We start from the raw sequence: 16005 nt of genomic DNA, 5'->3' as shown, positions 1-16005 counted from the left end.
TGTGTTTACCCATGCTGGGGACGTCTGCCTGCTGCTTTCTCCCACTCTGTCTCCAGGTCCTTCTGTCCTGCTTCGATCTGAGCCCTTCAGATGAGCCCTGCTCGTCCATCTCTACATGCTGGCCATGGGGACGGATTCTGCAGGTGACACCAGACTTCACAAGGTGGTAGGTGAGGTTGGGTGATACGGATTTGTGTGCAGGATTTTAAAACAGGATTATAAAGCTGCATGAAACTAGAAAACTGGGTAAACAGACCAAACCAGCACTTTATTTTAAAAAGTTTTATTTTGCAGATTAAGAAATTTGAGATTTTTAATAACGGCAAAAGAAATTCAGTCACACCTAATGATTAACAGAATGTAGTGGTGTATTTATCTAAACAGAAATCGTGCTGATGTGCCATAATAATTTGTCTATTAGTAAAAAAATACACTTTAGGGCACAGCATTGTATCACAAATTACAGTAGGGATACTTTGCAAGAATTTAATCAAACTAGAGAATTCTGAGTAACTGTATCTTTTAAATGCAGCACTTAAAAATGTAACAACTCTGTGCATTCTTTTTCTTAAAAAAAAAAAAGTGACCTTGCATGTGTCATAGAAATGCTGCTTTATTGCTGCAGAGGTCAAAGTTCAAGGCTCAAGAGGTACAGGAGAGAATACAAAGGTAGCCTTTAGAAACTTGGTTTTGTTTATGTATAAAAAAGGTAAAGTTTATAAAAGTTAATTTACAAACCAAGAACAAAAGTGGTATGCACGCATTATGTACAAGCATCCTTAAAACATCAAAATTTTCAAATGCATAGCCAGAAAGAACAGAAAACAACCACTGCCCCTTTGTTTAAAAAAAAAAAACAAAAAAAAAAACCAAATCACACCACTATTTTCTTCTGGGTGATAACATGTTTCTGAAACCACCAAATGCACAATTTACTCAGTCTTTGTCATGATACAGTATCTAGATAATGCACAAAAGCCATAAAAACTTAGTAATACACACCAAGAATGAGCTAGGAATTCAGAACATGAGGGTAAGGCAGTCCTGCTGGTTAGTATGTCTGTGGTGATATGGTTACATTATACATCCGAAGAGGCCATGGAACCAGTCTCACATGCTTTTGTGTCCTTCCCTAAGAAAAATCTGTTTTCATATATAGTAAGTCATTGTCTTCACTTCACCCTCCCCCAGAGTTATCAATCCCCTTGCTGTACATTTCTGTTAAGTCCACAACACTGCTAATATATTCCAGGTGCATTTAAAAAATCTGTGCATATTACTTCATGCATAATAAAATAAAATGTGTATGTATGCTAGGCCAGGGCCGTAATAAAGTTTGAAACAGTGTACTTTGGAAAGAACAGACCTCAACTGCACTCCCATTTACTGGCTGGTATTTTAACGGAAATCAGTATGTGAAGTTAAGCAGTGATGCTAAAAAAAAATTACAAAAATCACAAAGCAAAATATCTTTGAACCTCTAGCCAATACCAGTAGTCCCGTCAATCACAAACATGCAGTATGTAGCATGTTTTCTGACCATGGTTCGGGGCATGCTCACTAATCTTTATCAGTTCAAACAAATGCTTAATACTAACAAATTGTAGTATCAATTCTAAAAAAGGTATAATACTTGATAGAGTGGTTCCATTTAGATTTAGTCAGTTTGACCCAGTTTCACATTATTTAATCAAGTTCCTGTATTTCAAGAGTTAAAAGTGGTCAATAAGGACAGAAACACAGTTTGCTCCAACGAGATAATTTGGATCTCCAGGAAGACACTTGTTTTGCCAGGTTTTAGGATCACCTATGAGAGAAAAGAAGCTGATGTCATTTACACTTGATAACCTGCTATCTGTAATGCTTTGTAATTATGGGGCAAATACATATATTTAGATATAATTTTCTTGTATTTCCTCAGCATATTGTATTTATATCAAAACTCATTGCTTTATTTCAATGCAAACCTGCTGGCATCTAACAATTTCAAAGGTGCTTGACACTTCTTCTATTTAAAAATATATATATATATAAACTTTCTTTCCAACTGACACCCTCATACCATTAAGAAAAGTTGTTTTTTTTTTAACTTTCAGACTTCTCCTTTATGACATTATCAAGTGCTTTCGGCTTTTCGAAACACAAACACAATTGAGTGATGACAGCAATCATGTTCCTGAGACAGTCCCAGTTTGCCCCTGAGCCCACATAATTATCAGTAGCATTTTTTTTTCACATTCAAAAGTCTGGAGAATAATTATATGACCACCTATTTGAGCTGAGAATGAGGACACATTTCTCACACTCAACTACAGACCAACAAATGAAACCTAGTTCTCCAGAATCTAGTTCCTGAAAGCCTGTCTTCCCCCTTACAAAAAACAAACAAACAAACAAGACTGCACCAGAGCTGCTTAGCTGATTCCAGCTGTACAACAAAACTAATCACGCAGCTTCAAACACTCACTCACCGTGTGTTAGGTCTCAGGATCTGAGTTTTTAGTAAGCTCTTAGTGATTTCTACAAAATGTGAAGAAGGCAGGGATGACTATTTATCTCTGTGGTATCCAAGCAAGCGGAGAGTCACAACTGTGGACTTTTGCTTCCCTTATAGCAGTAGCTCTCAAACAGGCACGACCCTGCCCCTAATGGGACATCTGGAGACAGTTTTGCTTGTTATCACTGGCATCTAGGGGTAGAGGCCAGGGAAGCTGCTAAATATCCCACAGTGGACAGGAGAGCCCCTACAACAATCATTTGGCCAAAATGTCAATAGTGCCAGCTAACAACACTGCCTACAGTACATTGGACACCCTAAGCAATATCTGGAGTCAAAAGCCTTTCATTTTTCCAGAAAATGGGCTACTTGTAAATATGAGGAAATATGTATTTACAAGTAATTTTTCTCTTTGTTAACATTAAAATATGCTCTTGCTATAATCTTTATACCACAAACTTTTATTTCATACTGTACCAAACTAAAACTAAACAATGCTCATCTGATTTATCAAAGATTTAGAAGCAGTACTTTAAATCAGGCTCACTTAAAGTGATCTATACCCAAAATAAAATTCCAATTGTTAACTGACTTAAATCACTGAAGGAAGTGAGAAATGCGAAAATGCAATGGAAGCTTTGAAATTATGATCTTAGGAGCAAAAAGTCATTTACAAATAGTGTATAAAAGAAGTTATTTAGAGTATTACACTGAAAAACCAGGGCCAAGTATGATCACAATGGAAGATCTTTTAAGTTTCTCTGGTATACATACTTTGTAGATTAAGAAATTAAACAGGCCGGGGGCTCATGGCTGTAATCCCAGCACTCTAGGAGGCTGGGGCGGGCGGATCACTTGAAGTCAGGAGTTCAAGACCAGCCTGGCCAACATGGTGAAACCCTGTCTCTACTAAAACTACAAAAATTAACCAGGCGTGGTGACAGGCATCTGTAATCCCAGCTACTCAGGAGGCTGAGGCAGGAGAATCACTTGAACCCGTTAGGCAAAGGTATGCAGTGAGCCAAGATCGTGCCATTGCATTCCAACCTGGGCGAAAGAGTGAGACTCCATCTCAAAAAAAAAAAAAACCCAAAAATAGAAAAGTTATATAAAGGAATGAAATCATTTTAATAAGATAAAAATGCCTATATGTGCAGGACAGTAACAGTTCTCCCAGTGAATCTTGAAAAATTTGACAGAATAAATCTTTTTGCTGAACACCAAGGAATAGTCAATATTTGGCCAAATTATTGATTTTTAAAAGGCAGAAACTCTTCTACATTTCTGTATTTATTTACAATATATGTACCACAAATAAACGTGAAAACACTGGTGATGCCTACAAGGCCACAGGAATAGAGGTAGAGATTTGCTAACATACAGCATGGGTAGCATCAGCAGCTCAGGGATTAATCAATGACAGTCCCCAAAGCCCCCAAAGGACAGAGTGAAGACAGCATACCCGACGAGGAGTCGGATGATTTTAGAGCAAAAGACCAACCGTCAGGAGTCATGGACGCACAGTGTGGTAAGCGCAGCTCCACCGGCTTCAGGAACTTGAGGCCATGGGGCCCACACATCACCAAGGGACTCAGCAGGGTTTCACCTGGAGTTGGCAAAGGGGATGAGCAGAGAGGTTGGATGTGGTCTTTCTTCTAGACCCATAGTTTTCCTCACCCTGCTTCTAATGAGATGCTCAAGACTAATGGAGTTAGTTATCTACAGTTGCACTGATCACAAAAAATTTAACAGCAGCCACTTAACAGAATTTAAAATTTCCTAGTAGCCACATTAGAAAGAAACAGGTGACATCAAATATTACAATATTTTAATATTTTATTTAACTCAATATAACCAAAACACTGTTATTTCAACATATAACCAATATATGAAATCTTTGGAACTTGGTGTGTATTTCACATTTTCAGCATCTTTGAATCCAAAACTGTCACACTTCAGGTAGTAGGCTAGCCACATGCAGGTAGTGGCTACTGCATTCAATCATATATGTCTATAATATAAAACATATTCAAATGTACTTTTTACAAAAGTGACATATTTTCCATTTTAAAAATGTTTTGTTTGCTACAGAGGTGGTTCAAGGGATTCATGCAGGGCCGACTGTCAATCCTACTGATTTTTAAAACAGGATATCCCCAAAATCAGAGTATAGAATCAGATGTCAGTATTCTGGCAAAATGTAAGAAAGCAAGCTAAAGTTTATTTAGGAAAGTAAAAGCACTGCTAAAAGATGCTAAAGGAAATGACACAGTTCATTATAATATCCTCATAGATCCAGGAGGATTATGAAAATAAATTTCCTTAAGAAGCTCAGAAACATACTGTAATCTCCTCTAAGACTCACTCATGCACTCTGTGGATAATTTACTAGTGCTAGGTTCTGAAGTGATGAGTAGGACAGTACCTGTCAAGAGGTTTAGGTTCTCCAATCAGGTGAAGGCACAGGAAAGCCTTTCTGAGTGGGTGTTACCTAACCCGTCTCCAGAGATGCAAAGGCTGACTGATTCAAAGACAAATTTGGTTAGGACAGCCCAGCAGTCACAAGTGAGGGACATCCCATGGCCTGTCTCATGCCATCATTTTTTATTTAATACCAAAAGTAAAAGTAGGCGGTGTGGTCACAACAGCCTTGCAGGCCCCCTACTGCCACTAGCGACACTGTCCCCAGGGCACCCCTCGTTATAGCACTCATCTGAGAGGACCTCCCTGATGAAAGGAACATGCTGTTAGTGGCCCAGCATGGAGGCAGAGAGAGGTGCTGCATTACCCTCTTAGCCAAGCACTAGAAGCTTTGAAGCACAGAGGGCAACTCTTAAATTATCAAAACTAAGGAGAAAAATAAACACATTTACCTTTCTCTTTATCTAAAGGTGGGAGGATGCTGTTGTCTCGGCAGACCTTGAAATAGATTTCCTGCTCAACTCCTTCAGGAATGGCTCCTTGAGGGATAATTATACTAACACCAGTTTCTATGGAACTCAACACGCCACCATTGCTGTTAAATATGCCTCGGGCTGTGGCCACCACAGTATGACCATCTTCATCTTCATCCTCTTCCACAGCTGAAGGACTGAAAGTTCAGAAATGGCTAGTGAGTGAAATCCTAGTAATACAAAGGTGCTTTGCTTTTACTACTATTGTATTACATGATTTCATTTTACTTTTATTTCTCCACATAATAAAGAAGGTATTTACTTTAACAAGATAAGCTTTTAGCAATAAATTTTACTGACAGGGTTATCTCAGAGAATATTATTTCTAGAGAAATTCCATTCTAGAAAAATTTCAAAAATTCTAGAGAAACTTCAAAAATTCAATTTTTGAAGGCAATTAGCCAAGTGACCATCACTACTGAATTGCAACCTAAATGTATAAAACCTGACACCAGCCAGGCGTGATGGCTCACACCTGTAATTTCAGCACTTTGGGAGGCTGAGGCAGGTGGATCACAAGGTCAGGAGATCAAGATCGTTCTGGATAACACGGTGAAAACTTGTCTCTACTAAAAATACAAAAAATTAGCCGAGCATGGTGGCACATGCCTGTAGTCCCAGCTACTCAGGAGGCTGAGGCAGGAGAATCGCTCGAACCTGGGAGGCAGAGGTTGCAGTGAGCCAAAATTGTGCTACTGCACTCCAGTGTGCGTGAGAGAGACAGACTCAGTCTAAAAAAACACACACACATACACACAAAACCTAATACCTTGCACACCCAACTACTGATGAAACATCCCTAACCTGAAAATCTGAAAAGCTCCAAAATCTGAAACTTGTTGAGTGTCAAAATGAAGCTCAAAGGAAATGCCCATTGGAGCATTTTGGCAAATATTCCAAAACCCCCAAAAATCCAAGATCTGAAACACTTCGGATCTCAAGCAATCTGGACAAAGGATGCTTAAAGAGGTACTCTGAGTTTTATGAAGCACATTTTAAAATCCACGAAATTGGTGCTTTAAAACTGGTAAGTCACAATTTAATTGGCAATACTGTTCTTCCCTTCCTGGTCTCTCTGTATCCCAGGCTGGAGTACAGTGGTGTGATCTTGGCTCACTGCAACCTCCACCTTGCAGGTTCAAGCAATTCTCCTGTCTCAACTTCTGAGTAGCTGAGATTACAGGCAGCTGCCACCATGCTGGGCGAATTTTTCTATTTTTAGCAGAGACGGGGTTTCACCATGTTGGCCAGGTTGGTCTCGAACTCCTGACTTCCAATGATCTGCCTGCCTCAGCCCAATCAAGTGCTGGGATTACAGGCATGAGCCACTGTGCCCAGCTGTTCTTCCCTTCTTAATGACACAAAACAATGATACATCTCCCATATGAGAGCACATCAGACTTGATAAAATCTCCCTAGGATTTTAAGTGTACATGAGAATTGTCCTGCCTCAGCATTCCCTGAGGACCAAGTGCCAACCCTGCAGAAAGTAAGGCTTCCAAGGTTCCCTGAGGTGAAGACCCTGGTATGGTCACATCCCAAACATCCATGAAAGAAAGACAGTAGATTAACTTTGTAATCACAGAACATCAAAGACAAAGGGGATGTGGTATCCATGACTGCTTCAAAAATAGAGGCTATCAAGACTTCCTGAAGTATAGTTTTGAGCCAGGGCTTAAAGGTGAGCAAAAAGACCAACAAAACAGAATTACATGAAGGTAGCTGCAGCTTCACTCCAGCATGACCAGAATGCCAGGGATGACATCCTATGGCACAATAGCAAGGGAGCAGAGTGCAGCCTGAGCTGCGCAGCAGGGGCCAACTGTGTCCGTCCCTGACCACCTGTGGATGTGCAGAGCAAGGACAGCAGTGACCGCCATAACTGTCCTTTCTCTTGGAAAGCAGACTTCAGGTGGCTGTCCTGATCTTTGGTTCTGCCTGCCTGCAAGTACTTCTGCTTTATGGTGGCGTGAAAATGGAACTGGCTGTAGGAGGATGAGATGAGCTTATGTGTGGCCAGATGCATCTGGCCAATCGCTGTGGAATGAAAGACAGGAAAGAGGATCTGCAGGGAGGCTCCAGGAGCGCTTGCTTTGCCTCCTTTGCTCAGCCATCTTACGATTAACTGCTACTTTTTAAACAGTTGAGGTTATTCTATCTTTATTTCTCCTTAGCATCGCTGTGGAACAAATAATGAATGAGAAACACAGATACTTAACGTTTTTAGATGCTCTCCACATTCACCTTACCAGTGGGTCAGGAGGTTACAGGAGGCCATGGGTGGTTAAGAGTATGGGCTCTCGGCTGGGTATGGTGGCTCACACCTGTAATCCCAGCACTTTGGGAGGCTGAGGTGGACGGATCACTTGAGCCCAGGAGTTCAAGACCAGTCTGGGCAGCATGGCAAAACCCTGCCTCTACTAAAAATACAAAATTTAGCTGGGCATGGTGGCACATGCCTGTAGTCCTAGCTACCTGGGAGGCTGAGGCACGAGAATTGCTTGAACTCAGGAGGCAAGAGGCTGCAGAGAGCTGAGATTGCACCACTGCACTCCAGCCTGGCAACACAGGTGCAGTGGTTCACGCCTGTAATCCTAACACTTTGGGAGGCCGAGATGGGTGGATCACTTGAGGTCAGGAGTTCAAAACCAGCCTAGCTAACATGGTGAAACACCATCTTTACTAAAAATACAAAAAAATTAGCAGGGCCTAGTGGCTCATGCCTGTAATCCCAGCTACTCGGGAGGGTGAGGCAGGAGAATCGCCTAAACCCAAGAAGCAGAGGTTGCAGTGAACCGAGATCACGCCACTGCACTCCAGCCTGGGTGACAGAGTCTCACTCAGCCAAAAAAAAAAAAAAAAGCATGGGCTCATAGGCTGGATGACCAGCGGCTGAATCGAGGCTCACCTCACTCTAGCTGTGTGACCCTGGGCAAACTGCTGTCATTCAACCTCAGTTCTTAGTAAAACAGGGATGATGACATGCCTACTAACCACACATGACTGTTAGCTGTATTATTTTACCAACATCTTGTACCTCCTGGAGGACATTCTATTAAAAGCATTCATTCCAACAACACTCTTCAGTTTAAAGGCTGAGTTATAATGATCACTTCAAAGTCCCAAGTCAAATAAATTACAACAAACTGACATGAGAAAAATCACAGGGCCAATGCTTTGAGCAAAGGCAAAAGTCTTACCTCACAGGAATAGCTTTCGGCACTGTGCTGATATTATTTATTTGGTATTTAGGCTTCTCTGCATGGATAGAGAAAGTTTCAACTCCACTGTCAAACTCAGGAGGCTGTGCCAAACTGTGTGATTTCACAAGAGTTTTTGGAGAAGTGGGAGATTTTGAAGACAAGTCAGATTTATGTGCAGTTTCACTTGGCAGAAGATTGTGATTGAATTTAGGACTTTCAAACTTGCGTTCAAATGGTCGGGCAGAACTTGTATATGGTTTTGGTGTGAATCGATTGTATGCTGGAGTGACTGTTTTCTGAGTCTGTTCAGCTCCATTAACTGGAGCTTTATCTGTAAAACTTTTCTGGGGGTAGAAAGCTGGCTGAGCAGTATCTTCTCGGTTTGGTGGTCCGAAAGTTGCTGGCTTATTCTGAGATGGAGGCGGGTCTGGTTTGGACACTAAGGAATTCTGAAAATCCAATGACACTGGATTTCCTGAAAAACGAACATATAAGCATTTTAAAAACTCTCTGAAAAAAGCTGCAACAGCTCTCTCCCAGCTTAACTTGTCCTGGTGCTGGAGTCAAGGCCCAAGTGTGGGTCACATAGCCAGAGCCCGACTCTTGAGTGCTGGAGGCGAGGTGTGATGCTAAGGGATGAGGGCAGCATGGACATGTGATGCCATGAGTATACCCTGTGCTGGAGTCAGGGTCCAGCTGTTAAGATTCCTGGCTCCAGAGACTGGCACTAGTCTCTGTGAAAACCAGAATTTTTAATAATCATATAATAAATATACCCACTATTCATTAGGAAAGTGTTAAACAAAACCAACAAAAAGCATTAAATATTATTTAACATCCACTAGAATGGAAAAACTGGAAAGTTTGATGATGCCAAGTGTTGGCTCAGAAGTGGAACCACAAGATTTTCTATGCACTGCCAGAGGCAGTGTAACATAGCACCAACTGAACTCTGTGAAATAATTAAAGACACCACAAGACAAGAATTACGAATCCAAATTCCTCATGAACATAGTAACATAATTTACCACAGTACAAGAAGAAAAATCATATGGTCATCTTAATACATGCAGGAAAACATCTGACAAACTCCTTTCAGCAAACTCTGAATATAGGGAATGTCCTGAACATGACAAAGGACATCTATGAAAATCCTACAGCTAACATTCTAAAGGTAACACATGAAGTCCTTTCTCCTTAAGATCAGGAACTAGCAAAAGAGGTCCAATTTCACCACTTCTATTCCACAGTTCACTGGAGGTCCTGGCCAGTGCAATCAGCAAGAAAAGAAAGAAGGCCAGGCACAGTGGCTCACGCCTGCAATCCCAGCACTCCGAGAGGCCAAAGTGGCGGATCACTTGAGGTCAGGAGTTTGAGACCCGTCTGGCCAACATGGTGAAACCCTGTCTCTACGAAAAATACAGAAATTAGCCAGGCGTGGTTGCGGGCACCTGTAGTCCCAGCTACTTGGGAGGCTGAGGCAGAAGAATCACTTGAACCTGGGAGGCAGAGGATGCAGTGAGCCAAGATTGAGCCACTGCACCCTACCCTGGTTGAGAGTGAGGCTTCGTTTCAAAAAAAGAAAAAGAAAAAGAAAGACTGCAAAGTAAGAATTAAAATTGTCTTTAAACTGTCTTTATCTGTAAACAAAATTGTGTGTAAAAAAAAATCTTAAAAAAAAAAAAAAAGAGTCTCAATCCAGAACTATAACATGTCTGGTTCAAGACTCACAAGCCCTGGAAGGTGCCTCCTAAGGGAATAGAGAAGTCTGTGCTAGGAAAATGCCTGTCAACAGGAGAGATAAACACTCTGTGTTATAGTCTGAGGGTAAAATGTTACACAGCTCCTAAGATGAGTCAGTTGGAGCTATACATTATCTACCTAGTATGTAAATGCAAAAGACAAGGTGCTGTGGGATACAGTATATGTGAAACATTACGGCTTTTCTATGTCAGTGTGTGAAGATAAAATACAACAATAGTTTTTACAAACCATCTTTAGATATACTGGCAAGCACTAAAGATTTAGAGACTAGCATAAAATAGATTAAAATCTGTTTAGCTAAAAGGCTGTCCAAAATAATGGTCCTAATTGTAAAAAGGGAAGACATACTTTTAACAAAATTCTTAGTTTTTACTGTTCCAAGCCCAAAGGTTTAAAGCATGTATTTTTTCATGTAAAAAACATTTTGCCTAGAAACCACCAGAATTTTACTTCATAAGAATTACTGTGTTATAATGTCTACTTCCAAACTTCCTACCTTCACCATGTGCTCCCTTAGAATGTATGTGGAGAGATGTGCTGGTGACAGGCTGAGGTGGCTGGGTGTACTGCGAAGGCAATGGAGGAGGAGGGGGAGTGGCCTGGATGGGTTCATAGCGTTTCTCACCAAATGATCTATCCACAACATCAGCTTCAGTAGGCTTTCCCCTGTTAACAAATGAGGAGAATGCCAACACCTGAAAATGGACTCGCATTTACAAAACAAGTTCTCATTTCTCCATGTAGCTCTAAGTTAAAAAATTTAGAAATTTAAAAAATTTAGAAATTTCATAATTTATTCTCATGAGTGTGGGTAGCTACTCTACTGAAATATAAGAACAGATTCAACCATTTATCGGCACAAGAAATGTTCAGACAGCACAAATACTTTAAGAATATTAGTAAAACATCCAGAAGATGGCAACCAAAGGCAGGTGAAATTTTGAGTATATTTTAATATTTGTTACTTACAAAAAGTAGTAACGTTGATAAGAAAGTCTTGCAAATATTCTGAAAACATATCATGGCACAAATTTTCCTGAGACCCACTTTTTTTTTTTTTTTTTTTTGGAGACAGGGTCTCATTCTGTCGCCCAGACTGGAGTGCAGTGGGGCGATCTTGGTTCACTGCAACCTCTGCCTCCCAGGCTCAAGAGATTCTCCTTTCTCAGCCTCCCAAGTGGCTGGGATTACAGGTGGGTGCCACTACAGCCAGGCAAATTTTTGTGTTTTTTAGTAGAGACAGGGTTTCACCATGTTGGCCAGGCTGGTCTTGAACTCCTGACCTCAAATGATCCACCCGCCTTGGCCTCCCAAAGTGCTGGGATTACAGCTGTGAGCCACCGCGCCTGGCCCTAGACCCACTTCTGTTTTTGTATCTGGCATCTGGCATACTTACAGCACCATAAAAACAGATGTCACAGACTAGTGGTTGGCAAACTTTTTCACTGAAACACCAGAGAGTAAATGTTTTTGTTTTTTGGGCCATACAGCCTTTGTCACAACTATTAAAACTATGCTGTTACAGCCTCAAAGTAGCCACAGACAATGGACATATCTGTGTTTCAATAAAACTAAAAAAACTGTACCTTTTACTTTAAAATTTCCCCTTGAGTTACCAGGTCCATTTTTTGGTTAAATGACTGCTAGAGCAGCAGATACTGCTTTATTTCACAAGGTTCATTTAAGTCAAATTGTGCCACGTATGTGTATTTTTCCAGATTGCCAATTGTTAATATGTAACACAAAATTCACACAAATCTTTTAAAAAGACCCATAATTGCAACATTGCCATCTAAACCTTACTGCTGAATGCCAAAGCTGCACTAGCTTTATGTGCACAAACAACAGCATATACACTTGGAATGCCCCTGCTCATTTTCGTAATTTTTCTTTGAAGAAGTCTAGTCTTATGATTAGCTTTTTAATCTTGCTTTCATGAATTTAGACTAAGCACCTGATGATGACATTAAAATCTGAAAGTGCACATAATGCCAATGACACAGTGAGGGACACCTTATGTAACAGCCTCACATTAATTGCCAGTCTTACCACTTGACGTTCCTTTTCAAGTAGTCATAGCTAGTGTAAGAGCCAAGAAATCTAGGTGATGGCAAAGCAAGCGCAATAGAAAAATGAAAGAAAATGGTCAATCTAACTAAGTAAATTTGCAGCAAATGGAACTCAAAATGTAATTTAAAAATATTACCAACATCCACCATTTCACCATAATTCGGTCTATAAAAGAACATTTCACTAACTCTCATTTGGCTGAGGAAATGAAAGATAAATGCCCTGTCTGCTGGCCCACCCTCTGTGTATTTTAACCGGTACTGCGGTGAAGAGCAATGTGTTTGAGCTTTGCTCCTTCCCCACCTCTGATGCAGCTGCTAATAGTGAGCAAAGAAATTGATCAAATCAAACAGTGGTGACCAAGGATAATCAGCAGGTTCTGAATAAGTGGAAGTGAAATGTCCCATTTAAAAAAAAAAAAAGGCTGGGCAAAAGAAATTTAAGTGAAGACAGGAAAAAGTAACACAACAGAAGAGCTACAGTGAGCCCCTGGAAGGGGAAGGGTAAATGAGCCGATGAAAACATGAACCTGACCAGGCTTCACTTGCTCCTTTCTAGCAAGACCTCCTCCATCTCCAATTGTGAGCTGGGCCCTGTGGTGACGGAGTCTTACTGGTGAAGCTGCAGGCTTGATGCTCAGTCTCTCTCTCATCTAATGATGTCTCACAAACACAAAAACAACTAGACATCAGTGTCTTACATTTAATTCTTTAAAAGCTAAAAACTGTCATCATTTATTGAGACCTGGAAGTCTCACATAATGAGCTGAGTCCTGAAAGGTAGATTTGGTAACAAAAAAATTCCCTGGTGGTCCTGACGAAGTTGACCCAATCTCTGGGCTGAGACGTGTGCACAGACCTGGAGGGACATTGCTCTTCTCACACTGCCTTAGAATCCTTAAAAACTTCTAATTTACTTTGGAGGTGAAATGTCTGAGTTACTATCTCCTAACCTTTCCAGTTCTAATCCTGCTCTAGGGAACTGTAAGACTGAGTAATAGCTGCTTGCTTCCTGGGGCATCTGTCTTGTGCTAACAAAGATATTTCCCTTCCCCAATTCTGACCATTTCTGAGGTGTGTTTTTAAGTGAAGCATAAGCACATCATCTGGAGGAATACAATTTTGCTATTCCTGTATTTTACTGAAAGAAAAAAAAATGCAATGCCTGAAGGCAGTCTGTTTAGTCACAAACAGTAAGTGGTTCTAAAATGTAGGACAGAGTCCTATATTTTACGCTGTTTTTCAGTTGGTTAAGTTGTACTCATTGGGCAAGGGGGTGAAAAAGCATTACGAGGGAAAGGCACAGAAACAACTTCTCTTAGTTATCTTCAATGACCTTATTCTCCTTTTCAGTTCTCTAACCATTAAATACCTTTATGGAAAAATGTAGCACAATTATAAAGAGTTTCAATTTCATACTACAAAGAAAAAAAATGTATACTGGTATCCATCCCAAATTATACTTTTACTCACAGCAGTAGGGAGTAAAAAATCAAACTGAGTTCTGAGTAAATTCACAAAGACAGATGTCATCTATTTCACAATATATCCCTGTGAAAACAATGACCAGATAATACACATTCCTCCCAGAGCTGTTTTAATGAAAAGGAGGTTGGTGGATGTACCTAGTACACCATTGCCCTGTTCTGAGCTTCATTCACTCGACAACTATTGAGTCCCTACTGAATGCAAGGGCAATGCTGTACATCCTCAATGAAGTTATACATCACAGAAGAGCTAGGTCTTCTCTCTAGAAAAACAAATTAACACAAAAAGCAAACATGTATTTCATTTGATTCCCTGGCAAAACAACTTACTTTTTAGACCTAATCGTTTTAAGGTTGTATTCTACTTACCAAGTGGGTATAAGGATAAAATATCTCTTTAAACTACACCCCTGAGCCTTCTTCTGACAGGAATGAATGTATTTAACAGTGTTTAGTAAAAATAATGACTAAAGAGTCCACTCTTCTGCCTTACCAAAGGTGAGCTCCTAAGGCTCAGTGCCTAGCTCACTTTAGGCTAGACACCATTTAGATGCTACTGTGATAACTGTGTAAATGAATTCCTGTAACCCTGTAAATGTAAATGAATTCCTTATAACAAATCCACATCTGTTTTTGTTCTTGTGGGTTTTGTTCTGTTGAGGTAGGAACCCAGCTGTGTGCCTGTGTGGGTTTATACAGTGCCTGGCTGACTTCAGTCTAGATACCATCTAGATGCCACAACACCTTTCTAGTGATGTGCTAAAGGGTGGTTTACAGAGTGTAAGACACTATTTGCTTTAATATAACTCCCACTACAGCACTCTAAGTTTGCATTTGTATTCTCATAAACTGCTTTCTTCTGTAAACATAAAGTCTTGAACACAGGACAGTGAAAAAAATGTGTTAAGTCTTCACTTCAAATGATGTCTTATAAAAAAGCAGTGCTAATTAAAATTAGGCTTTAATGTTAGTGGTTTTAAAGTATGTTCTAAAACAATTTGCACTCAATGGTATATGATAAATAAGTCATTTTCCAAGATAATCCCAAGCCCACACAACTAATTTAGGAAAAATCTAGGAGCTTTTAATCTAGACACAATGCTATGTATGATGACTTTGTGTCAATCTGGTTAGGTACTGCCATGAAGGGATTTTTCAGGTGTAATGTCCCGCATCAGTTGAGGGAGATGATCTTGGGAGGGCCTGGCCTAATCACAGAGCCGTCTGAATAAGAATGTAAGCATTCCCTGACCTCAGACTTCCCAGGAGCTCGAGATCTTCCCTTCCTGACCAACTGCCCTCTGACGTAGGACTTGCATAGCCAGCCCCTCTAACTGTATAAATGAATTCTTTTTGACAAATCCACGTTTTTGCTCTTGTGGGTTATTTTCTGTTGAGGTGTGAACCTATCTGTGTGCCTGTGTGGGCTTAGACCCAACTATCAGTACCAAATTCTCTTATCAGCCAGGTAGCTTCACTTGAGGTTTCTGCAGTTCTGGGATCCTAACAGATAACAGACGAATGGAACAACTTTTTAGATATTAATGTTATGAAGGAAGGTGAATATGTAAGTCTTATCTTGACCAAAAGGTCAATAACCAGAGACACAGAACCAGCAGGAGACACAAACCCATGTAGGCACAAGAAAGAGCAAACCAACATGAAACCCAGGGACAAGTAAACAGAGAGGAGCAGCAAGCACAGGGAAAAGATGACAGAGAGTCAAGAAACTTGGGGTTCAGTCTCAGCTCTGCCCTCACCTGTAAAACTGGATCAAAAATCTTGCCCAAAAAAAAAAAAAAAAAGCTTTCTTGCCTTCAAAAAAACACAAAAAGCAAACCCTTTGGTATTTCCCTCAGACAGGATCCTCCTCACATCTGTTTTTATATTTAAAAAATAAAAATAGAAAAGAAGGAAAAGAACCAGCATGAGGTCATTAGATGTGTGTACATAAATGAAGACTGATGACTGCCTAGCGCTGAGGGTCCTTGCAGTTGACACTGTCTTCTGTCAAAACTCTGTGACGTTAAC

General features: G+C 40.4%; 1 protein-coding gene across 6 annotated transcripts in view; it reads right to left on the bottom strand.

Annotated features, from left to right (window-relative positions):
* Positions 1–267: 267 nt before the first annotated feature.
* The window catches only part of TJP1 (tight junction protein 1), a 246987-nt gene continuing 231249 nt past the window's right edge, over positions 268–16005 (bottom strand). For 3 of the 6 annotated variants that reach the window (XM_064376314.1, XM_064376318.1, XM_064376317.1), the window contains 5 exons: positions 10915–11084; positions 8652–9129; positions 5371–5588; positions 3960–4103; positions 268–1807 (listed from right to left, as the gene is read on the bottom strand). In XM_064376314.1, coding sequence (XP_064232384.1) covers positions 1713–1807; positions 3960–4103; positions 5371–5588; positions 8652–9129; positions 10915–11084 — 1105 coding nt within the window. In that variant the 3' untranslated portion in view covers positions 268–1712. The remainder of the gene's footprint in view (positions 1808–3959; positions 4104–5370; positions 5589–8651; positions 9130–10914; positions 11085–16005) is intronic. The other 3 variants (XM_064376315.1, XM_064376319.1, XM_064376316.1) reach the window with 2 other exon arrangements.

Source organism: Aotus nancymaae, unplaced genomic scaffold, assembly GCF_030222135.1.
Source record: "Aotus nancymaae isolate 86718 unplaced genomic scaffold, 86718_ANA_hifiasm-v0.15.2.pri h1tg000014l, whole genome shotgun sequence".
Taxonomy (NCBI): Eukaryota; Metazoa; Chordata; class Mammalia; order Primates; family Aotidae; genus Aotus; species Aotus nancymaae.
Note: the sequence above shows the minus strand (reverse complement) of the source record. Positions and strands in the feature narration are given on the sequence as shown.